This window comes from Vanacampus margaritifer, chromosome 12, assembly GCF_051991255.1.
Source record: "Vanacampus margaritifer isolate UIUO_Vmar chromosome 12, RoL_Vmar_1.0, whole genome shotgun sequence".
NCBI classification, from domain to species: Eukaryota; Metazoa; Chordata; class Actinopteri; order Syngnathiformes; family Syngnathidae; genus Vanacampus; species Vanacampus margaritifer.
The window spans coordinates 20,921,127-20,948,117 of NC_135443.1; the positions used below are offsets into that span (position 1 = coordinate 20,921,127).

General features: G+C 38.7%; 1 protein-coding gene across 6 annotated transcripts; it reads left to right on the forward strand.

Annotated features, from left to right (window-relative positions):
- The first annotated feature begins 490 nt into the window (after positions 1–490).
- Positions 491–25,890, forward strand: hhat (hedgehog acyltransferase). 6 transcript variants are annotated; one of them, XM_077582218.1, is made up of 14 exons: positions 491–643; positions 1,057–1,197; positions 1,275–1,339; positions 1,705–1,818; positions 2,246–2,440; positions 2,822–3,037; positions 3,123–3,300; positions 4,408–4,573; positions 7,335–7,370; positions 14,681–14,882; positions 16,300–16,395; positions 18,345–18,489; positions 22,977–23,058; positions 24,348–25,890. In XM_077582218.1, exons 2-14 carry the CDS (start codon positions 1,086–1,088, stop codon positions 24,484–24,486), a joined length of 1,746 nt encoding a protein of 581 aa, XP_077438344.1. In that variant the 5' UTR covers positions 491–643; positions 1,057–1,085; the 3' UTR covers positions 24,487–25,890. The 6 variants fall into 6 exon arrangements, with proteins under 6 accessions (XP_077438344.1, XP_077438345.1, XP_077438347.1 ...); XM_077582219.1 differs by having other exon boundaries at positions 4,423–4,573; XM_077582221.1 differs by lacking the exon at positions 16,300–16,395.
- The last annotated feature ends 1,101 nt before the right edge of the window (positions 25,891–26,991 follow it).

The following is a 26,991-nucleotide window of genomic DNA, read 5'->3' on the forward strand; positions in this document are numbered from 1 at the left end:
AATATGCACCACTTTTTGATATTTTCTACAACATTCCTAGGAAATCACAATGTCCTATCAGTGGTCAACTATTTTTAGACAGAGGTGGCAAATCCAGGTCCAGAAATAAAAACCCTGCCACAGTTTGGCTTTAGCCACAGGTAGAAACACCTGGGGCTAAAACCAAACTCTGGCCGTGTTACTTTCTGGACTTGGATTTTCCACCTCTGTTTTTAGAAAAACAGGCCCATGTGGCCAAATCATGTGGTCTTGGGGGATACACTTTGTGTGCATTATAGCCAGTGAGCATTGAATAAGAAAGAAAAGTATTACTTAAATTATCAACTTTAGTTCTCGTATACAGTCCTGTAATAACTATGGTACTGTTTTCTCAAAATCTCGAAGACGAAATGAATACAAGTACTTACTGTAGTGTACTGTCGACTTTCAAGCGACGAGTCATCCCGGCCTGGAGGTGGCAGCCATTCTGAGGAAGGGTAAGCATCGAACACATGAGAAGAACAGAAGGCGGAAGTGAATATGTGTTGTTTTGTTTGTTTGACTTTTTCTGTGCTCTAAAGTTGAATTTCCACCATACACTTGCTGTCGGTTAGCGTGGACTGGCTTGAGAACAACAATATGGACCATCACTTGAGCTGTTCAGGTAACACGCCAAATAAACGTGACGCTAATTTAGCTGATGGACATTTATGGAAGTTCACTGTAATGACACAACTGGGAGAAAATAACCTGACACTCCCTTACAAACATGTCATATTTTACCAGCTATTATTATTTATTTATTTTTACAATACGCTCACAACCATATATATTAGCTTACTTTGTCCACTCCACTGTAGACATAGCTAGTTTGCCTTGAACGTGACTGTCGTACAGCGTTTGTCGTTACCTAGCAACAGAAAACACCGTCCCCATTTCCGTCAGTGAGGTCATTACTAAAAACAATTAGCATAAGTTAGGGAAGTTTTTGTTTATGTTGTACCTAAATAAGACTATGTGAGGGCTGTTAAACATAATGTAGCCCTTCGTTATTGTATTTTCTTAATCATGTCACAGGCCCACTATAGCGCAGAGATTTCGACCAGATGACATCTGTCCAGTCAGCGCCACTGCCGCGGACTGAGCTCCTTGTCTACTGGCTGTTGTCCTTTGGCTCCCATTTGTACTCTTTTTATGAACTTCACTGGTTCTCAAAAGGTAGGAGAATAATTTTATTTGCCGTAGCTTGTTGGCAAAGCTTGGGAAATACAGTTTTTCTGGCTCTTGTGTTTCAGAGCATGAAGCGGGCCTACATAGAGAATTTCAACTGGAAAGAGGCCTTTTTAAGGGGTTCAAGAAAGTATGTTTTGAAAATGTTGACCACTACCTTGAAAGTTCCATTAACTTGCTGTGTCTGCAGTCACTGTGGTAAAAAAAATAGCAACATTGTGCATACCGCAAATCCCTGTTAAAATGCCACAGTTTTGTGTTATAAAAAATGAGACCAAGATAAACAAATTTAAATCATTTTCCGCAATTGATGTGACCCATAACCTGTACAAAATAGTACGAAATAAACAAACTTCTCTACCATATTCAAACTTATCAATATGCGCCTATACATAACAATAACATTGCTCCTGGCTTGCATTTTCGCTCTCTGACTTTCTTTCCAATGGGATTTAAAGGCTTGTGATAGTATATTGTTCTTGTTTTTTTGGTCAGGATGTGTCAGACTTCGAGTGGACCTTCTGGACCGAGTGGGCTAAGAAGTCTTTGCTGTGGACTCTGGCTGGACATGCAGTCATATCTAGATTGTGCAGCATCTTTTACCCACAGGTTGGAATCAACCCATATCACACAAAACCTCTCATGAGTGATTAAAGAGGACATAATAGGTGACTTTTTAATACGAATAATTGGGACTCTGGAGTCCCTTCCCACCACCAAGTGTGAAATTACATATGTAACTGTTTTGTGAGGTGCCGATTTTTTAAAATGTGTATGTAAGAGAGCTGCACAATTTTTTGTGTGTGAATTTTTCTAATTCATGTAAAAGCACCAAACAAGCCAAAACTGTATTTTTTAATAAGAAAAATAGCACTTTAAAATATTGTACTTGATGAAAACATACAGTAATGTAATGATATAATATGTAAAGAATTGAACAGTTTTTGCCACATTTTTGCCTCAGTTGTTTGGAATTTAAATTGTGAAAAATGCTTATTATGTCATGTCCAGTTATTTTTGGACCTTGTGTTAACAGTTTCAGGTTGCGGCGCTCACAGTTTATGGCCTCGCTGCAGCCTGCAGCGTGTTGGGACTCAGAGGCGTGGCCGTGTTACTTCTCCATGTGGCTTTGTCTTTCTCTGTGGCACAGCTTAAAAGGCCTGCTCTGTGTTGGACCTGCAACCTTTTTCTCCTCTGCACTCTTCATGTCCGACCACTTCAGGACATTCAGGTGGGCTGACCTCCTAAATGCAAACACAGTGTATACATTTGGATGTATGGTGCTTTTAATGACTATAATTAATGTCAACTGGAGACACTACATTTAATGACCACAAGAGGGTGTAAGAGACCAAGGCAAATTGGCTTGTCTACTTTTTGATTGATCAAAGTGGTTTACGTGAAAGAAAAAAAAAAAAAAATTAAGTGGAAAAAAAATATCCCAAAAATTTTTTCATTTTAAATAACACATTTTACATGTATTAATTGAATTCAATAATCTAACAATACATAATTTAATATATTTTAATAAACAAGAAATTATCCAACTTTATAGACTGTTAGTTACAAAGAGGATATCTATCCAAACTTTCCCCCTCTGAATTTTCCACAGAGAGGCTGGTACGAGCATGAAGAGGAGCACTACCTGCTGCTTTTCAGTGTGGCCGTGAGCACTCTTCGTCTCATCAGCTTCAATTTGGAGTACTGCAGGCGCCCAGCGATCCATGGCGGCGCCGTCCTGCAACTGAGCTGGCTGTTGTCATACACGTTCTACCATCCTTTCTTCTACAACGGACCTGTTGTCACGTATAATGACTATGTGGAGCAGGTGAGGAACAGAAAGTCTTTTGCCTGTAAGAATTTGTAATTTTGTAGTGTGTTAGCTTCATGGAAGTTGAGGGGTTGCTTTGCAGATGCAGAAGGCCGCAGAGCAGAACGACCGGAACAGACCGGGTGCTCGTTACCTGTTGCTTCGTTCGGCACGAATCCTGATGTGGTGGTGCATCGCCGAGTATATGATTCATGTCATGTACATGCATGCCATCCAGTCCAATGAGACCTATCTGGAGATTCTACCACCTTGGGCCTTAGGTAAGTAAGTTAGTGCACATGTTCTCACTTGAGCACAGGCATGGCTCCAGCATTGTTTCTCTCTGCCGATACTAAAAGAGGGCTTTAGGGGCTACTGGAAAATGGTTTGTAAATGTATTCTAAAATATCAAATGAAATGCTGGAGGAGATTAACTGGAGTTACACACATTTGTGAAGGGGCTATAGCTCCCCCTAGCTTCGGTTTAGCGACAATGCTTCTTGAGCATGTTTTTACAAAGGAAGTTAATGACATTCAAGGTTAAAAAAAAATCAACAAAGAAAAATCACAGACTTGCTGTCACTGACCTTGTTCAATTATTCAGATGTGATGGTTTGCATTTTAATTAGGCTTGCAGTTTAAATGTTGACTTTACCCATCAGATGTTTTCCTGATTTCCGCTTACAAGTTCATACAGAAAATTTTCCAAATGATGGGCATTGCTTGTTTAAAAAGTATTAGTTCATCAATTTATAATAGTAACAAATAATCATAGGAAAAAGAAGCGTTAGCTGATTTAATAAAAAATAATAATATATTGTCACCCTCTTAAAACAATCACCTAAGTCATTTTTTTTGCAAAAAATATTTTTTTGCCTAAATCATCTCCTCATGATGCAAATGTTTTTTTCTTTTTTTGTGTGTTTCCAGAAAAATCAGGAAAAAATGACAGGCGATTATTTTTAAAAAGGTGTCGATATTTGTTTTTTGTAGAATTAAAAAGAGGCATTAGTTTCTAAAATAAATAGAGAAAAAAAACATTTTGACTGTAAAAGTAGATTCATTTTTATTTAACAAAAGTATGAGTTGCTTTTATTTATTTTTTATTATGCATTTTTATGATTTAAAAAAAAAAAAACCTTGTGGCAATATTTGCTGTATATAATTTGTGCATTAAAAAAAAAGAGAGAGAGAGAGAGACACAGGTTTGGTTTATCTTTTTGGGACAAATTTTCAAATAATAGAAGATTGTTTTAAATTGATAAATACATTTTCTTTAAATAAAATGAAAAGGGGAATTTGTTGCATTTTGTCATTGTGATTCAATGTTGCAGGAGTCTTGACTTTTTTATTGATATTATTAATCTTATCAATGTGTTACTATTGAGTCCTTTGTTGGGCAGGTGGTCTGGCTCTGGCCCTGGTGCAGTTCTTCTTCGTCAAGTATCTGGTCCTGTTCGGCCTTCCATCTATGTTGGCCACGCTGGACCAGCTGGTTCCTCCTGGTCTGCCTAGCTGCGTCAGCATCATGTACAGCTTCACCGGCATGTGGCGGTAAGTCGCATCCACTCACTGTCCACTCCACCTCCCCAGCATTCCTTGTCCGGCATAGATGCTATATATCCTTGAAGAGGAAAGGCTTGCGTTTAATGTCAAGTGCTTTTTAAAGTGTTTCTGCACTTTGGCAATCACAGCCCCAGCGCTAAATTGTCTGGCCTGCCATTACTTGCAATCATCACAACGGGTCACCTCCACATGACATCTGCGCTGCTTCTCAAGGACTCATGTTACAGCTCTCTCTTTTTCTTTTTTTTAAATAGAGCTAAAGGGTGAGAGGTTAATGTAGCAAAATACACACAGACATGCACACATATATATACATAGCAATCAATTCCATCAAGATCTCTATTGAAGATATTGCACATGTCAGAGAAGTGAATATTTTACTAACTGCCCTTATGAGCCTTGTCAGCACATGACAATGCTGACTTTACACTGTGGGGGGCGCTGTTGATCAAAGATGTCACACAAGATCAACGCTCCTTACATGGCGGAATGGAATAATTGTGAGGTTTCAATAAAATTTCCATGTGGAAGACAGTTTTTTACGCATCACGCCTCCATTCCTAAATACTTCAAAAGTCGAACGCTCAAAAGTGGTACAGTTTGGAGTTGAACCACTCATCAACATATGCAAATTTTGTTTTGCTTTTTTATTAGCAACATTTTCGCTATATTTAGTGACTTAGTACGACTTGTGTTTGCAGTGTTGCCAACTTTGCAATGTTTTTATAATATTTAGCGTATTTTCTGGCCACTCTAGCAACAATTTTTCCTAAAAGAGATTAGCAAAAAATGACAGCAGTGGTCCTAAAGTTAGAATAATTTTGATTTTTTGCACGGTGAAGGGAAGAGGGCCAAGATTTAACCTGCTAATGCTTTGTGCAAATCTGCGGTTTTATATAGGCTACTGTATATATTGGGTGCATTCATCACAAGTCATCACTGTGTTATTAATCACTGTCAATAGTAATATAATTCACACTTCTATACTTTACTATATATTTGGGAGTCCTGACGAAGGATGGCTAACATGAGCTGGCGGTAGGTGCCTCAAATTGTTATAATTTTTAAAAGGTGAAGATCATGATTTTTATTTTATTTTTTAAATGTGTATTTCCTAATTATAACAAAATATATCACATCTACACAAGTAGCAAATATTTGAAGCAAGACGATATGCATTTTCTAAATAGATAAAAAATAATATAGACAAAGTTGTGGTTAGCATGTTGCCTTGGCCTTTGGCAAGCATTCCAGTTTCACATGTGGCCCCTTTGCAAAATGAATTACCCACACCTGCTATAAAACAACAAAATTGCAAAATAATAATTTATATACAGATATACAATTAAGAAATGCACAGTGAGCATCGCTAACTCACATCATGGCTCACGTTTGTCTATTTTTTTTACATCCTTCATCATTCACTCCATGAACTGTATGATCTCTTCCTACGAGGGCGATACACAATTTCTGTGAATTATTGCGGCATACTTTGAGAGTGTGAGGTGCCTAAATGGGCAGCACGATGGCTGACCGGTTAGCACGTCCGCCTCCCAGTGCAGAGGACGTGAGATCGAGTCTGGTCTTCGGCCTTCCTGGGTGGAGTTTGCATGTTCTCCCCGTGCTTGCGTGGGTTTTCTCCGGCTACTCCGGTTTCCTCCCACATTCCAAAGACATGCATGGCAGGTTAATTGAACACTCCAAATTGTCCATAGGTGTGATTGTGAGTATGGTTGTTCGTCTCTGTGTGGCCTGCGATTGGCTGGCAACCAGTTCAGGGTGTACCCCGCCTACTGCCCGAAGCCAGCTGGGATAGGCTCCAGCGCCCCCCGCGACCCTTGTGAGGAAAAGCGGTTAAGAAAATGGATGGATGGATGGATGGATGGAAGGTGCCTAAATGTGTCCAACTTCAAACATGTTGTCATTTCTCTTGTTCAGAATCATTATGATAAGCTGAGATTTACCCAATACTGTATCATTATCTTCAACTCAAAAGCTGTACTGATATGATATCTAAAGTGCTGACATCAGTTTTTCCTGCCTGCCCATTGAAAAATGTACATGACGAATATATGGCAGTAAATGGTTGGATTCCTGCTGACGAACATAAACGGCCACGACAGTGAATGAGTTAACTTAAGAAGCATGATTTTGGAATGAGGGCGGAACTCTCCCATCGTGCCGCTCACTAGATGTTATTCAAGAATATATAATGTAGGTTAATTACTTTCCTATGGGGAAAACTGTTAAATGTGTACAAAATGTGCTGAGAAAGAACTCATGAAAGCAGACTCGGCACTGGCCATCTATTTTAAAGCCAAGACATTTTTAGACGGGCGAACGTAACACTGAAACTGATGGCTACGATGTGCACAACTCTCTCTAGACAAGTTGGCCCAAAAGTGCTGACCAGTGACGCACGGCAGTCCCGTGTGCGCTGAGCCGGCTCGTGTGGACAACATTGATGGAATGCATAAAACTGTCAGCCGACGTCATGGACAAAACAGGCAGCGTTTTATGGATGCAACAACTCTGGAAGACATGCTTTTTCTAATCTTCTTAATGATGAAAGGGAAAGAGCGTCTGGCATACAAACAGTAGACTCCTCAACATGCCTGCGTTTATTTAGTATACTGCATAATGAAGGCGGTGGAGCTCAGGTGTTCCTGGCTCGTGTTATTATCATGTAAATGTGTGAATCCAATTAACGTTCTCCCCCTTCTCTCGCTCTGCCTTTCCACTCTTACAGGCATTTTGACAAGGGCCTGTATCGATGGCTCCTTAGGTAAGAAACCCTTCACATGATGTCCACACATTGCGTCTTATCCTTTCACTCTCTGTTCTATTTATGAATTCATTCATTCACACACACATCTGTATGTTTAGCTACCTGTCTAACCATCCATTGACAGTATACAGTACAAGAAAGGAAAATGTATTTTCAGTAAAATATTCCCAGCAAAATATATATTTGTTATAAGGTGCAGGTACATGCAGCTAGTTAATTGTGTGAAAGCATTCCCACATACGTTATTGTGATTTTTATTCTCCTCACCTTTTTGCCGAGAAACAACTCCCACATAATACTTCCGATTTACACCGTTCAAATTTGAACTTGCTTCAAAAATTCACGCCTTCCGGGGTATTTATCGTCTAATTCCACATTACTTACAGTATTCACACAATTTAACGTTAAATATCAACTTTTCCCCCATCTTTTGTTGTTGTTGCATTTTTCCATTGGATATATCATTTGTTCCACTTTTTCATCTAAATTAATGGAGCGTACTGCATGCCTAGGTGGCGCTATTGAGTGATTTTTTTTTGGGGGGGTGGGGGGGTCATTTTTCCATTGGATATCATTAGTTTCACTTTTCCATCTTGATCAGGGATAGGCAAGTTCGGTCCTAAAGAGCCGCAGTCCTGCATATTTTTGATGTGTCCCTCCTCGAACACACCTGAGAGACTCCTGCAGAACGTAATGATGAGCTGATGATTTGAAACACTTGGGTTTGGAGGCAGGAGACATTCAGGACTGCGGCTTTCTAGGACTGAACTTGCCTATTCCTGATCGAGATGAATGGAGGGTACTTTCAGATAACACTTTTCCATTTGCTTATTTAAAAAATTCACGCATCCCAAATTCAAGTGTTTATTTTATACATTTATCTTTCAACTACAATTAATACTTTGCAATTTTCGCAATTTATGTTTCAATTTACTTACTTTACAGCTATTATCATTTAGCTTAGCATTCATCTTTCAGCATTCCTACGCAATTTCTGCAGAAATTGCACTTAGTCTAGTTTCCCCAATATAGTAGCTATAAAGTCTTGCACGGCATGCCTGTTCCCTCCCCAATATGTCAAGTGATTAGTTTTACTTTTTTTGTCCATCTATCTATCTACATTGTATTTATTCCCCACTTAAGCACATCTTCATTTTTGCAGCTTATTAAACTCATCAATATTTAACTGTGTAAAAACCCTCCCAAATAGGTGGGGGTCCCATTCTGCAGCTGCCTTGCACAGTTGGTCAGAAATAGACAAGGATGCTGCATTTGCATGGGGGCTTTCTCACGATTATGAGCTTGCATGATGTCGTTGTTGGCGAATAATAGCAAGTGCGTGTCTGTTGTTGTGTTTCCACCCGTCGAACCCTGGAGAAATGTCTCCTTTGTTGAATATGTGCATATGGAGCAGCCGGCTCCTTTTGCCGGCTTATGCCTTGGACGGCTCGCGTTTTTATTATTAGTTTGCCTGCCTCCTAATGAAGCAAACCCCACTGAATGTGCTGCAGCCTGTTGGGAGTTTGCGATCCGCTTGGTGGAGGCACATTGCTCCGTGAAGGCATAGATGCTGCTGTACCACGCTTGTCTGAGAAAACATTCCCTTGTCTATTATTCTTTTCTTTTCTTTTTTTTGTTTACCGGGATGCTACTAATCAGTACTAATTAGTGGAGGTGTCTGCTTTGTTTTGACATACATAAATCCATCCTTTTTCAATGGTGTTTCTGCTCATTGCATTCGGATTGCAGGTAAACTAGTTTATATCTGTTGACTTTTGACAAGAGAAATGGGTTGTAAGGCCTGATGTGGAAAATGGTTCGTGATAGCAAATCAGTGCAATAACATTGCTAAAAATCTTGTATTCTGATCCAGGCATTAGACTATCTGATCATTCTAGAGCTGTCAAAATAAAGTAATTGATTATTAAATTAATCGACAACTATTTTCATAATTGAGTAATCGTTTGGAACCTTTTCTTTTTTTTTTATTGACCAAATCCTCTGATTTCGGCAGTAATTGTTCACTGATTTATGTAGTCCTGTATGAAAAAAGACTCATTATCTTTAATGTTTATTCAAAAATATAAGACATTTGCAAACATCTGTTTTTAAACAATGATCGTACCAGTAACATAGTACAACCCCCCCCCCCCCTCCTTTTTTTTTTTACGAAATAAACATCAATCACTAGTTAATAAATGGTAATCATGGGGAATTTTTTTTTTTGTAATACTCTTTAATGTAAAATTAAAATGAATCCGATTAATCGATTGAATAATTGATAGATGAATTGATTCTAAAAATATTCGATAGTGACATCACTAGTCCATTTGGATACACCTACTATGCCACTAAAGATAAACACAAGAAAATAACCCATGCATATTAGGGCTGGGTATTGATTTTAATTTCCTCAATCGATTCAATTTCGATTCTCAATCTATTTTATTTTTTCCGATTCAATTTGATTCGCTTCAGTTTAATCCGATATTGATTAATTATGGAATATGAGTTCTTCTTGAATATCAAGGACATGATAAAAATAAGAATAAAAACTCCACAAGCATTAAATTCCAAATTAAATTTTGCGGAGGCAGTACCTGTTTTCATAATTCTAATTCAACACTTGTAAATGTAAATTAAAAAGATTCTGAATTGTCATAAAGTGCAGCAAGTCAGGTATTTCATAAATGTGAGAAAATAGTTTTAAATTAATGTGAACAGCTATTAAAAAAAAACCTGTAAAATACAAACAAATGTCCTTTAAATTTCAATGTTCTCCTTAATTTATGGGGAAAATATATTAAAATAATTGATTCATGGTTTTATGAATCAATGTCACGCTCAAAAAGGAAAATCGATTCGATATCAATTATTCAATTTTTTTCAAACCCAGCCCTAGTGCATATCACATAATTGCATATCATAAACAAACACTTCTGATTAGTTTGTGTCCCTTTTTCAGTTTTGTGCAATATGAAGTCTGGTGGATTAGACTCTTGAAGTGGTTTTAATTAATAAGGGATTTAAATTGCAAATGAAAGTTTCCATTTCATCCTGTGTCCCCTTCCCACCAACCTTATGCTTAATGGCATCTCTTGCAATTATCGTGCTGCAGATGCAAAAACGATATGCGGCACACAATGCGCTGCACGTCCGCTTCTCATCAAAAGTGCTTTTAAACAGGCTTTAATGCGGTGGTGAGATTGAGTCCGAACGGTCCGAGGAGGATGGCGTAGGTGTGTAACCATCACTCACTGATAGCCGTCTCCCCGGGCTGCTAAGTGGCTCCTTCTTTGTCATTCCATTACCTGCTGCAGGTACCGCCATCGAGCCAGCTGGAGGGTCCTCTACGGCTGCCAAATGAGAGTTTTTTGCAGCTGAAGTGCATATGAGAAGGAGCGTTTGATCCCAAATCCAGGCAAATGCGCATCTTAGATGAACAAGTCGGACATTTAGACTCTCATTTACTTAAAGTGAGTGAGAAAATCCATATTACATGTGTCACTCTATAGTCAACCATCTGCTTAAAGTGGTCGCAGTCTACGTAGTAGTAAAGGTACAATGCTGCCCTTCTGTCTGCTGGTGGTCATCCATCTGCTTACACACCTGCTGTCACTCGCCAATGCAGCCAAGCTGGCCGCTCTTTTCAAAGCTCCCAAAAACCTGGCTCGTGTTTCAGGAACTTTTGATTAACCACGGGGTTGCTGAAATAATGAGTCTGCAGCTCAGCAGCACCAGTAAGGCAGAAAGCCCCTTTCACACGGAGAGACTGCTGAATTGACGCATCATTAACAGAAACAGCATATGAATTCTCCTTTGACACAGGCAAAATGGGATATGGCCAAGGATGGGGATTGAAATTCTGCTTATCGTGTCTTCTTTTGTTTGTCACATGCAAGAAGTGTATTTTGGTTCTGAACTTTTCCTGCAATGTCTAAAGCAACATTCCTCCAGGTCCTATCTTGTAAGTCACGCGCTAGCACCATGTTTAGGGAGGACCAAAACTGCTAAAATGAAAAATAAATAAATGACTGAATAAATAAAAGTGAAAATAAAAACATACATACAAAAATATAATTCAAAAATTTATTACAAAAAAATTATAAAATAAAAACAACTAAATATATATATATATATATATATATATATATATATATATATATATATATATATATATATATATCCACAAATAAATAAATAAATAAAAGTAAATTAAAAATTTAAAAACCAAGATTCCAAAAATTTAAATAAATATAAAATAAATGTCGAAATACTGTAAATACAAAAATAAATAGAATTAAATATCAATCAATAAATAAAAACACTCTGCTCTCACATTTATTTGTTTCATTCACCATATGCTCTGTCAGGATGAAATGTTATTCAAATGAGGGGGTGGTCCTAAGCATGTCTTGAGTTAGTCTTGTGATTTTTTTATTCCTGTTTATTTGTTGTAAGACATACAAACTTTGCAACAAGCAATCATTTTTCAAAACAAATCCACAATAACTGCCAAGGGAACAGTAGTTCACACAAAAAAATCAAAGAATCAGACACACAATGTTCTCATACAATTATAAATTACATACATAAAATACAAATAAAATAAAATATCAATGACATTACAGAAATAAAATCAGGACGTTCAAGTCAACATGAGGTAATTTCTTCCAAATATTATATATGATTTGTACTTAAGGTATTTTAATTTATCTTAAAGACTTAATATATATACCAAATTCGTTAACAAAATTTTAAAAAATGGAGTGAAATTTCTGAAACTTTTTCTTGTGAATGAAGAATTTTGCCATACATAAAATGAGATTTGTAGATATTTCCTTATTCTTATTTTGAAGGATGAGTCCAAAAGTTATATGATCTCTGGATAAAGAGATGGACTGGGCGACTTGAGTTGCTCAACAACAAGTCGTGGTGACAGTGGACAAGATAGTCGTCCTTTGCCGGAGCTCTCCATGCAAGCCGGCAAGACTTCCTTGTTCGCCGATCCGCTCACTCGACCATTTAAAGGCAGTTTGCAACAGCTGAGTCCAACCCAAGACACGCTTAGGACCGCCCCCTCATTTGAATAACATTTCATCCTGACAGAGCGTGTGCAGCATGAAATAAATAAATGTGAGAGCAGAGCGTTTTTATTTATTAATTGATATTTAATTATATATATATATATTGTATTTTTATTTCCATTTATATATTTTTTGTATATTTTTTTTAAATATATTTTTATGTACATTTTATTTTCACTTATATTTATTTATTTTTTATTTTGGCGGCTTTGGTCCTCCATACATGTTAACCTCCTTTCACCATATGAGTTCTCTCCATTTTCTGGAACTAAATTTTGGATGACGATGACTGCCAGAGTCATGCGAGCTCAGAAGCTGGCTCTTACGTTGGCACGGAGGCTGCAGTGAGTAGCTCCTGTGCATCTTTAGCAAACCTTTCATCAAGGGCAGGGAAGAGGCAAGGATTAACAAATATCTTCGAGCAGTCAACAGATTTGTGGTAAAAGGTTTACACTCCTTTGCCAAAGTAGATGCCATGAAAACTTAGTGAAGATGCTTTGGTTCTTATTTTACTATTACTATTAGTATTTTATGCCCAAAAGAAGACTGCATTTGTTATCAAACAGTCGATCTGGGAATTTTCCGTCTTGTAAGGAAATATCAGAAATGCATGTAAGGAGATTCTATCGGGGTTTACGATTTAACACCTGACACTCCTACGCTGTTGTGTTGAAAGCACTGTCACTACCACTGTGTGGTGAGGTTCATGACTGGTGAGGCACTGACTCGTCTGGAGTTGGATATAAAAAAAAAAAGAATCCAAAATACAAGATCAGCCTGTATTTTAATTGAACTTTAATTAAAAGATTTGTTTTCAAAGATTTTAATTCTGCTTATCTCAATGCAACGCGGTTCAATATTGTGAAAAATGTGAGAAAGCAAAGGATTTTTTAATATAATCTCAAGATCATTGTTTTTTAAAATTGAAAAACAATCGGTCTCCACTTTGTTATGAAAGCCCCAATTATAAAATTACCCTCGTGTCTGGTATCATGACTGCATGTCTGATGTCTCTAACAAACCGATCCATGTCAAAAATCCATTGTGATTAATTCATTGGAACCTTTCTTGGCTCACTGTGTACTTTGAGTTACTTTTCTGTACGGTCATAAAAACTAAAGTAACTCATTTGCTCCCTAAATCATATAAATACGTTCTATTTTAATTAATATACAGTACTCCCAAAAACGTATTTATCCGCTTTTTTATGTTTTTTATGCTAGAGCATACAGAAGGTTTTGATGCAGCCTCTGAACTGAAGAGAATGCTTATAGCAATTGTAGTTATTACAAAAACGGCCAGCAGGTGGCAGCACAATATAAGAGATCAACCAGGGCCATGTTGAAAAAGATCTTTCCCCCAGTGATTTAAACAGATTTGTGAATAATGATAAAACTTAGCTATATTCTCATGCTAATTGCTGCAAAACGGAAACAGATACAAACATACTTTTTTTTTCCTGATGAAAGAAGAGACTCTAATCTTTCTTTTCTTCATAGCAATACAGAACAATATTCTGTGGGCCTTGCAAAATTAGTCAAAATCCAATAAAACAGCTCGGAGCAAAGGGGGTTGCTTCAGTGAAAATGTCTGGGAGTGAATGAGTGAAATATGTTAGACCAGGGGTCAACAACATTTTACAAACTGCTGCACTAAATTATCAGAACACTCTCAGTTAAGATGTTTGTATCACTTCAGCATACTTCCTTGACACCAATTATTATTACGCAAATTACAGATGATCAAACACTACACTATTGTACAGCAGAAACTTTGTCAGATTTTTCACATGAGTGGCTTCAGAAAATGTTTGGACAAGTGGATTACATATATAAACAATTCTGACATACCCAAGACCACCAGTAGACTTTGAACCTTGTCTGCACACAGCATGTAGTGATGGAAGATGTGTTTGTATGAATCACAGGGAAAAAACAAACAAACAATTCATTCCATCCGGTGGCATCATTAATAACACCGGCGCCACAATTGTTATTCTGGGGAGCGTCTATTTTTGTTGTTGCTTCAGGCGTCAGAGCTACCTTTATCTGATTAAAAATCTATGAACATGACATGACGCATGGCGGACATTTTTAACCCCACTTTGTTTCGCATCCGCACGAGTCATCAGCTACGTACTGAGAAAAGCAAATTAAATTGTCTCTGTGTTTTTTTTTTTACACATATGTTTAAATCATTCCTTTCCCGTTCGTGTTGCAGATACATCTACGTGCCTCTGGGAGGTTCGCATCACGGAGTGATGTCCAAAATGTTATCCACAGCGCTGGCATTCGGCTTCGTCTGCCTTTGGCACGGTGGCCATGACTACCTTCAGTGCTGGGCCCTGATGAATTGGCTGGGCGTTCTGGTGGAAACCGGCCTGAAGGCGCTCTTTGGCTCAGCGCTTGTTTGCTCCTTTTTTGTAAGTTGAAAACACTCAACACACGTTGCATAGACCTCCAACAAGGCTTTTAGTCATACCTTTTTCTACACTCTTGCTATGTTAATACATACATGACTTTGTCATGTCAAATGAGAAGGAATTTGACCAACAATTTGGGGGGAAATTATATAATCAGGACATTTCACAAGACTTAAAGGAAAATTAACTGTGCTTGTTATGCTGCTTTTTCGTGAATTCATTAGTGACAATTAAGAATGTAATAAATTATAAAGTCACGTTACATTTTAGCATCGTTGATGTTAAGACGCTTTATGTACAGTGCTGCTCAAACGTTTGTGAACTCTGCAGGCATGGTCGGATTTTTTGTATAAAATAATAAAATAACCTTATTAAATGTTTAGTTATACCCCAATCTACAATGCTGACATTGAAAATGATAATATTGTCATTCATTCTTGAACAAAAGTTGTTGATTTAAGAAAAACTCTGATTTCATGGGTGCAAAAGTATTTGAGCCTCTCACTTATTCAGACATTGCACCTCCTTTTGCAATGAGAACTTCATCCAAACACTTTCTTTAATGACTTATCAGTCTTTCACATCTACTTTGGGGGAATTTTTGTCACTCTTCCTTGCAAAATGCAGCCAATTCAGAGAGGTTGGATGGGAGTCTAGCATAATTTGAAATAATTTAAGTCAGGATTTTAACTGGGCACATCCAGAACATGAATCTTGTTGTTCTTCAGCCATTCCTTGGTTGTATTGCTGGAATGCTTTGGATTTGTGTCATCTTGCATGATCAATCCTCTACCAGGCTGTAACTTCACAAAGGACAGCTCCAGGTTATGTTCCAGGATTTCACAATATTCCTCTGAATTCATGATTCCCTGGAGTCGTCCAGGTCCTGAGGATGAAAAGCCAGCCCAGAATTTAACATTCTCACTCCCATGCTTCACTCTCGGGAGAAGGTTCTTTTGCTGGTATGCAGTGTTGACTTTTCACCAAACATGACTGTTTAAGTTGTGACCAAACAGTTCAATTTTGGGCTCATCTGTCCACAGAAGGGACTTCCAAAAAGCTTCAGTATTGTCCAGGTACTCGCTGGCAAAGTTGAGATGGGAAGCTTTGTTCTTTTTTGTGAGCAGAGGCTTCTATCTAGCAAGCCTTCCATGAAAGCCTTGTCGATTGACTTTTCTTCTGATTGTTAAAGCATGCACATGTGTCCCCGATGCAGCAAAAGAGGTCTGCAAATCCCTCGATGTGATGCACAGCTTGGCTTTCACCTGAATTATTATTTTTCTTGTGGGTCTTGCAGATATTTTAGAAGGTCCTCCACTTCTAGGCTGTATTGTAGTAATTTTCAGTGTTCTCTAGTTGCAGATGATCAGCTTCACAGTGGAAGGATGAAGCTCAATTTTTTTTGATGACTTTTTAGCTTTCCCCAGCCAGATGTGCTGTCACTACCCACTTCCTGAGGTCCCCTGAGATTTCTCTTCCTCTCAGTATGACTGACCTGTATGGGTTCACCTGGGTAAGACTAAAGTGATGTGGTTTTGTCTCTGTTTCAATCAGTGATGCACATTTTCTTTGCTAAACCTCTCATTTCATTGGTCCATTTCAGTGGTTAGTTTAGCTACCAATTTGTCCTACTTGATCCTACTTGACTGCTTGTTTTAAGAAATGCAGCTCAGGGTTAACTTACTTTTGCACCTACATGAATTGACCCAAAACTTTTTTAAATTTAGTTTAGACTACACAATTGATAAAAAAAAAAGGAACAATGTATTGAATTGATAAACCTGCACCTGTTATTTCATATGAAATGTAAGGGTTCAGATTGAACTACAAAATCAGGTTGAAACAATTGGAAAGTCCAAATTGCTCAAGAGGTTCACAAACCTTTTAGCAGCACTGTATGTCTGATAGTGATTAACTTGTTTTTATACTGTACTTCTACATAATATATATATATATAATCTGGATCAAATCAGAATTAAATTTAATCCTGCATACACATATTATCATACAAAACATAGACTTGTCGGGGTTTTCTCTATATTCAACAATTTCTGATGAATATAACCTGGATCCGATCCAAATACAGTCTAGATTAGATTAAAATCAGTCTTTTGAGCCACAGTCAGAGCACTACCAACATCCCAAGACAGAATTGTGTGGGGAAACGTTACAACAAATTGTAAATAGGATACTGGTGTGCAAACGTGTTGAAATTTTCAGTGTTTAAAAAAAAGAAGAAGAAGAAAGAATTCTGCCAAATGCCACCTGGATCAGATCTGGATTAAATGGGATTTCTAATTCAGCATAAACACTGGATCCTCCATTCAAATTGAAGGTCTATACAAGCATTCCAGAACATGTTTTTTTTGGAGGGGGGGGGGGGGTCCCCTTCCTCCTTTCTCCTTTCCCCCTTTCCCCTTTCCCCTTTCCCAAAACAATGTGAAATATTGTACATTGAATTTGGATCAGATTCAGATTCAACTAAAGAGTCGAGGTTGATATATCTGTAGACAAGTAATAGTGCAGAACCAAACAAACTATTGTAGAGGTTCCTAAAAGGACATCTAGATTTATTAGATTGTCTCCTTTATTTCTTGTTTGCTTAAAGACATCTACAGTGAAACCTAATTTTAAGTAAAATATTCTACTTCATTCAATGTGTATCAAATGTAGATTCAACTCAGTCTATGATCCTGCATACATGTTGGATCCTACAAGCATATTGGAGGATTACCAGCATTTCAGAATTTATTTTAGCGGGGGCAAAAATCCCCTTCCCAAATACTTGTTAAGTATGAAAAAAAAAATTCTGCCAAATGCATCCTGGATCAGATGTGGATACAATTTGGTTTCTGATCCAGCCTACGCTTTGGAACCTGCAAACAAAATGGATGTCTAGCAACATTCCAAAACCTATATTGGGTGGAAAATCAGCATGTTAACAAAAACAAATAAATTGTCAAAGAGAATCTGGATTAGATCCAGATTAAAATGTCTGAATGTATATATCTGTAGAGGGCAAGTTGTATGAAAACAGGCAAACCTTTTAAAAAGATTTCTAGCTGTACTACATTTCCCTTTAATTGCTCGTTTGCTTAAAAGGGTTGCTTCATGATCAAATCTTTCATAGCTAAACGGAGGGCATATAATTTGATTTAATAAAAAGCAAATACTTGGAGTACATACGCACATTGGTTAGATGCTGTCACATCTAATTGCTGTGTACAGTTCGAGTAAGTAAAAGTGTGTTTTAACACATTAGCATCATCGGGGTACCTTCTCCTCCATCTTCTCTTTGCTCTCAGGAAAAGCTTGGCCTCCTCAAAGCGGTAATAAGGTCCAACTGTACCGTCGCCGCTGCGTCGCGTGACACACTTTTGTTATTGCCGCTCGGTGGCGTCTCCGTCACATCATTGTGCCGCTTCTCGAGGCATTTGACTTATTTGTGCGCTGATTTCCCAGGAGCGGCATTCCTCTGCGGCAACCAGGAGGCGCTGCGCCGCGCTGCTCTCCGCCTTCTCCACGGCCATGCTCATCCTCTCTAATCTGCTCTTCCTTGGGGGGATTCATGTCGGCAGGATCTTCTGGAAGCGTGTCTTCCTTCAAGGTAACGCCGGCCTTCCATGCCGACACGCCATTGCTTGAGTGAAGTGTGAAAAAAAAATGGTGCAATGCCCCAGGAATTGACCAGGCCACTCAAAATTTCTAAGCCATGGCGGCCGAAATGGCCTAAAAGTAAAAAAAATTGTACTGTAGTTTGTTCGTCCAGATCCTCTTCCAGTAAGAGTTGCTGCTGTTCCACTGTGTGCATTTGGCTGCGCTTTTTTGTGCCTCCCAAATAGAGAGACATCTGGCTGAAGCGGGCCCGGCTCATTTGCTCACCAAAGTCACAGCGTCATCAGTCTTCATTCAGCAGGGAGCTCGCCCCGTCGCCGCCGTTATCCTTCAACTCATTACTGGCGCGTGTACCCACAGCCATCTTTCTTTCTGTTCCCAAGATCCACTCTTCTTTTTCCGGGCCTCCACGGGACCGTAGCAAGCGGTTCCAGGCAGGGAGCTTCCAATCGGTCGAGCAAGGCTTTTATAACTGTGCACTGTTTACTCAGTTGTTTGTTTCAACTCCAATAAGCACCTTTTAATAATCCACAAAGTAGCTTTTTGATCATAACAATACACATCGCTTTTTATTAGCTAAAAGTATTTGAATACTGTGGGGAGTGTTAATCCTACAGAATTATGTTTAAAAATGTGACTGCTCTGGTGAAATGATTTCACATTTACATGGATTTTGAAAGTGTCTTTTTTTTCCCCACTAAAAACTTTTAATTCTCCTACTCTGGTACACACAGAGTTTGGGGTGTGTGAAATTGAAAGACTAATGGCAGTCTGGTAAAATTAACATATAGCCAAATGTGTTGGGCTGGGTTTAAATTCATAAGAAAATACCATTTTAAAGACCGAGGTTTTTTAAAATATTTTTTTTATTTTACAGTTTCCTTGACATTTACTGTTCACATAATAATAATATAATATAATATAATTATGAAAGACTTATTGTACTACAAATGTGTGTGCATCACTGGTATCTAAAATGTCTTGCTAAAACGGAAAATAAGATTGAGGGAGAAATTATTGTTCCTCAAACTTTTGTCAATGACGTGCAGTCCATAGATGATAATAATAATAATTATAATAATACATCTATTTTCTTAACCGCTCACAATAATCATAATCATAATAATAATAACAAGTACATTTATTCCAACGAAATCTTATGGACTTGAACAATCTGAAGCTGAATTTCTTATTTTTGTGTTATAGAAAACGTGGAGCAGACATAAATAGAAGCGTTTTAATTGCTCGGGGGCAGCTGCAGGTGATTAAAAAGTAATAACGCACTTACTCAGTTTCACGTCTTGTAAAAAAAAAAAAGGCCTTAGAAGGTTATTAGATTACAAGTATAAATGTCTTCAATATGTGTGATTGTGCTCCGTTCAGACCTTAGGCGAGACAAAATCCACATGAGAGTCGCATTATTTTTTCTGCTTATTATTACTGTACTGTTCTTTTTCTGAAGGAAGAAAAACTTGAACATGTATTAAATTCTACAGAACACACATTTGTAGTCTATATGGGAGTACATTTATGCCAACGAAACACACAGACCACTCGTGTGGACTCTTCCTACATGACTGGGAAACCAATCATATCAGCAGCTTTGCGGGTGGGTGTGTACAAAGTAGTCTTAATTTTGTTAACAAAAATTAAATGAAAATATTTTCGTCAGCACACATTTTTCACCGGACGATAACCAGACTAGACTAGACTATTATTAAACAATAATTTGGATTAAATCAGTATGCATTTTCATCGACTAATAAAGCCGAAAGAAAAAATGGACAAAGATTAAGCTCACTTAACTCATTTGCTCCCAAAAACGTATAACTACGTTCTATTTTAAATGTTTTAAGTGTCCCAAAGACATATTAATACGTTCTTTATGTGTTTTTATTATGCTTGAGCATACAGAAGGCTTTGATGCAGCCTCTCGACTGCAAAGAACGGTTGAAGAAATGATAGTTATTACGCAAACAGCCAGCAGGTGGCAGCAAAGTATAAGAACTCAACCAGGGCCATGTTGCAAACTTTTCTGTTGAAAAAAGAGACTTTAATCTTTCTTTTGGTAGCTTTCATGTTATTATAGCAATAGAACACAATATTCTGTGGGCCTTGCAAAATCAGTCACAGTTACACCCCCCCACACACACACACACACACTAGAGACAGGGGAAACACACAGGAACACAAGACAAACACACCAAAACAAAATAAAACAAAACCCTAACCCATACAAAACCGAAACAGACTTGACTTGGATTTAAACAGTAATTCTTTCACAATTCACTATTTAAAAAAAAAAAAAGGGTGTTTGACGACCTGTTTTCAGCTAGAATTATTACTAAATAGTGGTTGTAGTGGCATTACTATTTTGTCCGAAAAGCTGTTTCACAATGAGGTCCATATTTCACGCAGTAATGTTTGGCAGCATGTGTCTCTGCTGGCCTTTTTCACGCGCACGTAACTGTCATCCGGCTGTAAATAAGTGAAGAGAATCCTACAAAAAGAAACACTTGCGTGTTTAAAAATGCCATTTCTCCAGTGTGAATTATTCACGGCTGAGAACTAGAAACTCAAACTGTGACTCTCACTTGGCCAAATGGTTCATTTCGGCGCTAATAATAGAAGGATACAAGAGGCTTGCGAGCGTCGTTAGACACTGTAGCGCTTCATCAACGGCAGATCAATGCTTTTAAATCAGGCCCGGCCACAGTGGGACGTACCTCTGACCTCGTGGCTCATGAGTCGTGTTCGCAGTTTGGTGAGCTACATCCCATAATAGTCGCTTCAAACTGACACTGAGTCTGAGGCTCTTGCTGTAATCATGTGGAATTGGAACAAAAAGATATTACAGTCGTGACGGGACGAGGCGGCTATTTGTACAAATGCGTGTTCATGTGCTTGGGTGCTGCTGTTTTGGTTAGCAACAGTTTTCAAATGGATGTTTGTGTATGAACTACGAACCAACCTCAGTACTGTTACTAGCTGATAACTTCCCATAATTTCTGAAGGAGGTGGTAAAAGAGAGGCGTGGTCGTTATAATGCTGTTGGTCGTGACGTCCTTCCGGTGAGTTAGCCTGCGTGGCAGAAGAGTTAATCAAGCGGCAGAAGTGGGAAAAAGAAGCTGTGGCGCAATTAAGCAACCACTTGATTAAAACCACAGGAGCAATCAGCAGTGGGAAATTGGATATTTATTGTCTCTGACCTATTGTGTTGTGACGGTTGTGTGGAAGCCTGCCAGCTCATGGACCATAATCACAGGACATTACTTTTGCACGTGATATTATACACACGTTTGGCACATGGCCTCACCGTTTAAGGCTAATGGGAAGTGGTCAGTGGTGATTATTTACTCAATGGCAGAGAGTACAAGACATCGGTTTGGGGGTAAGAAGTTCAAGTATGATATGATATATGATGAAAAAAAAGAATACAAATGAAAATATGTTAATAATAATAATAATGACAGTTAAAAGTGTAAAACAATAAATGGCATAGATATATATATATATATATACCATGATGTTTAAAATATCTATTTTAAAATAATTTTCCTAAAATTAAATAAAACAAAATATTGAAAAATAATGCTTAATTAAAATATAGTAAATGTTAAATAGTATAGAATAAAATGTTATAATTAAATGAAAATATTTTTTTAATCAAGACAATAATAATTTAATTTAATTTAAAAATCCTAATGGTTAATATAAACAAATAACTACAAATGAATATATATTAAAATTATACTTAATTAAAAGTAAAACAGCATGAATTTTAAACAATAATTATGATGCTCTGTATATCAAGTAATATTCATATTTGAATATTTTCCCAATAATTTGAAAAAAAATCCTGATTAATTCACAGCTAAAAGAGAATGTTTAAAAAAACATAATAGATGTTCCATTAAACATTTACTAACAGTAGCATCTATCTTTAGAAATGTATTACAGCTTTACAGATGCCATGATGTCTGCTCTGCAAGTTGGGTGTGCTGCAATGACTGCTTAGCATAGATCCTTTTAAAGGTAATAACAAGCAATTAGACTTTATATTCAGGCAAATACAATGCTTTTTATTGAAGGAGGCATCTCTGAGAGTTGAGGTTGTCAATGCGAGCACCATTTGAGCTTGTTGTTTTGCAACTTACATACGTGTGAAGACAAAATGCTGGGGCGTCTTCACACCACAGCGGGGCTCCATTTGAGGGTCACGCAGGGTCCAGCAGTGTCTCATTTGCAATTCCTAAACATTTGCAATGTGTCAGCAAATGGAAATGAAAATCCAAAAAGCATTGTTGCTGCAGGTGCACGCTCCTGGAGGGAAGCCAGCCAGCTCTGGAGGAGCTGCAGACAGCTGCCGTTACCTGTTCACGGCGCTATAAAAAGAACACAACACGCGGGCTCATTAGCTGCACTGATATTCAAAAGCCAAAAAGATTTAAAGGCTTGTTACGCTTCTCCCCGTACCAGGCTGGTCCACGGTGGCGCTGCCCATGCTGGCCTTCCTCTACTGCTTCGCCCAGGTGGGACTGGAGTGGACTTCTGACCCACCGTGAGTCACCTTGACTTTGCTACGCAGCAAAAAACGCAAAAATCATCTGCGCCAGGACCACGCTTGGAACCTGGCCCGTTGCCATGGAACACGATTGAAATGCTGGCTGAAGTGAAGCGGTTAAAGCAGGCACTCGCAAAGAGGGCTGTTTTTGTTTGGTGAAGTTAACACCACACACACTGTAAATGCATAGTGCACATTTAAAAAAAAAATGTGTGATATAAACAGTTTAAAAAAACGATCATGTAGCAAAATCGAAGGTCATGTTTTTGAGTAGATCACGTAATTTGAAAATACATTTTATGTTTTCGCTGTGAAATTAAACATGTATACGCAGTTTATTTTAATTTTATGCAAACTAAAAAAAATAAAAAAAAAATTGAGAAACAGTACAGTAATCATTAAGATGCCACAAGACGGCTCCAAAGCCCTTTTCTAAATAGGAAAGTAGTAATTAGTAGCGAAAGTTACTTTTCAAACATCAAATCATCTTTTAGCCATTTAATTTTAAAGGGAAGTCAACCTTAAACATTTACTGACAATAATATATTATATGTGACCTCACTAGTCTAAACATGACATTGTGATTAATATTACATTTGTCGAATATGAGTTGTGAAGCAAAATCCAGCCGTTTTTATCCATCTCAGGGGGCGGCCATTTTGCCACTTGCTGTCGTCTGTAGATTACATCACAGCTGTTCAGGTAACGACCAATCACAGCTCACCTGTTGTCTGAAGCTGCGCTGTGATTGGTTGTTACCTGAGCAACTGTGATGTCATTTTCACGCGATAGCAAGTGACAAAATGGTCGCTTTCTGATACTGATAAAAACTGCAGAAATTTGCTGCTTAACTCATATTCCATTAATACAGTATTAACCAGAATACCATATTTAGACTAGTGGGGCTGCATAGAACTTATTGTCCCCCAAAAATTTTGGGGTTGATTTCCCATCCATTCATCCATCTTCTTAACCACTTGTCCTCACAAGGGTCGCGGGGGCGCTGGAGCCTATCCCAGCTGGCTTCGGGCAGTAGGCGGGGTACACCCTGAACTGGTTGCCAGCCAATCACAATGGTTGACTTCCCTTTGTTTTTTTCTGGAAAGCTCAGTATTGTTCATTCGGTAATTTTACCGATTTGACATGTCATCATCATTGCTCTCTCTTTTTTTTCTTTTTTTTTTGTATGTGGGTGAGTATGTGCGTGCGTGTGTGTGCGTGCGTGTGAGTGTGTACTAAAACCTACTAAAAAATCCCATACCGTTCACCAAAACTGAACACTTCAGCCAGAGTCGTGAGGCCGTCAGGAGACCCGAGGAAGGACCAAAGATAAGAAAGGAAAGTGAAATCCAGCACCGACCAGACACCACCCACCACCCACCGGGCCACCAACCAGAGTCCTTCACCAACCCCAGAAACATCTAAATTCCAACAAATCAGGGAGACCTCAAGAGACCAAAGGAGAGACTGAGGAAAGGAAGGAAGGACAGACGAAGCAGAGTGAGATCCACAGACACCAGCCTTCACCGATTCAATGACCTGAGGAAGAAGCAGATCGTGTCTGAGTTTCGATAGATGCTGGTGAGGTGGATCTGGCATGCATGAAAAACTCCACCAAAGAGGGGAGCCGTCGACCCCTGCCAGGACAGAGCAAGCGCAACACCTCAAGGCCCCCCAGGCCGCGGCAGCGCCAAAGGACAACCCCCGGGCCCCGCAGGGGCCACCGGCCGGAGAGCAAACCCAGGAGCAGGAGCACCCCCCACCCCAACATGGCCCGCGCCCCCAACCCAACGCAGCAGGACGGGGCACTGCAGGCCCGCCATCCACCCCAACCCAGCCCCAGCCGCCCCCAGGCCCCCAAACCCCCAGCACCCCCCCACCCAGCCACCCCCACCCCATACTATACTTCCGGTTAATTGATTAGCCGAGGCTTAAAAATATTTTATTTCGAACAGTGACCGTATTCTCTCTGTTTACGACAGACTCTTGACGCATGTCAAGATGCTAATTATCTCAGTCGCGTAGCGCTGATGCTAATTAACAAGTTAGCAAAATTAGTATAAAAAAAACATATTTGGAAAGTTTATTTGCAACGGCGAAAAGGCCCAGTGATGAGACAACACAGGAGCCTATGACCAAGAAGAAAAAGAAAGGTGCATGGACTTACAGCTACAGGTGATTCCCACGCATGATGAGCTCTGCGGAGAGAGGCTCCTAATTTAGCGTTATGGTGAGAGTTACTCATGGACTTTAGATTTGTTCTGTGACGCCTTGTTATGTTGGCGCCGGCAACATGTTGTAAGAGGATTTATTTTCATATTGTTACTTGTATTTGTGGGGGATCTATTTTGTTTTGGATTTGGGGGGACATAACTACATTATATACTATTGTAAATAAGCGCGAGTGGCGGAAGCATACATTGAAAAATGAGGGGGAAACGTTTGGGACGGTTGTTGTGTTGATTGGAGAACGAGACGAGGAAATAAAGTTGTGCTGGAGCTATTCCAGATTAGTCCACATACACTTTCGTTTTCCCGAAGATACAGTGTTACAGTGAATAAATCCTCTTACAATATCATGCCCTCCTTAAATTTATCTCTTAAATGTCCAATATCCAACTTGGCACATTTAAGAAGGGCACTGCTAATATAGTTATATAAAAATGTGGCTTCATATTTATGGTTATAACTACAAAATACCCCATTTTTTGTGTTGCTCGTACCATTCATAAGCATTACCATAGTGACCTCACCATATTGAAGCGTTGTTGTCACCTTTGTTCAGATGTTTGTGCTTGCTAGTATAGGTACATAAAAATACATAGTGGATTTGCGTTTGTTGTTGTAGCCTTTTATTAATCAGCCGCCAGACACCCAAGCATCTCCCCCCTCCCAACACACTGGGTTGCCGGTCGTGGTGGAAAAAGGTTGGGAACCACTATGTTAGAGCATTCATAAGGCTTTTATGCAGCCTCTGACCTGATGAGGTCGCTTAAAGCAATAGTAGTTATTACAAAAAACGCCCAGCAGGTGAACCACCAGGGCCATGTTACAACAAGCTCTTTTTTTTGAACATATTTGTGAATAATGATGAAAGTTGGCTATATTCTAATGCTAATTGCTGCAAAAACAAAACAGATAGAACTATCCTTTTTTTGTCCTGATGGAAGAAGAGACTCATCTTCCTTTTGGTAGGTTCCATGTTTTTATAGTAATAGCACACAATATTCTGTGGGCCTTGCAAAATCAGTCAAAATCCAGTAAAACTGCCGGAAGTGAAGCGGGTTGCTTCACTGTAAATGGCTGGGAGTGAATGTGTTAACTAAGGATGTAGTGGATATTAAGAGTGGAGATGTTCAAGGCTTTTTTCTTTTCTTCAAAATATGAATTAGGCCATTATTGAGGGTGACAAAATGAAAGTAAAGTTTTGGGGATCATAGTTTGTTGTATATCTACAGTCAAACTGTCAAAATCGTTTTTGTCTCCACAGTTGGTGACCCCGACGTGATCTACCAAAACTGTCTGTTTACATAGCAAAAAAGTAGCTACTGCCCTTCAAACTTTTTATCTTTTTTTTTATCTCTTTGATCCAAGAAACATCATACTCCCACCCTGTCTATCCCTTGTGTGTCACCATGACAGGCAGTTATAGACATTTTTGAGGTGGTGTCAATTTTTTACTTCATTTCTACAAAATGTGATGTGACCCAGTAAAAGCAGAAAAAGGCTGCCGGTCTGTGGCGACGGCAGCACTGTCATAATGAGCATCGTTATTGCCCCTCCACATGTAATTGGCTGACACTAATATCACGAGATGTATTACTGAAGAGTTTCAGCCGGGTGGCCGCCGGGCACTTTTTAATGGACGGCATTTATCCTCCGGAATGCGCACGCTAATTACTTTTGGGAGGCTAGTTGAGGGAAGCCAAA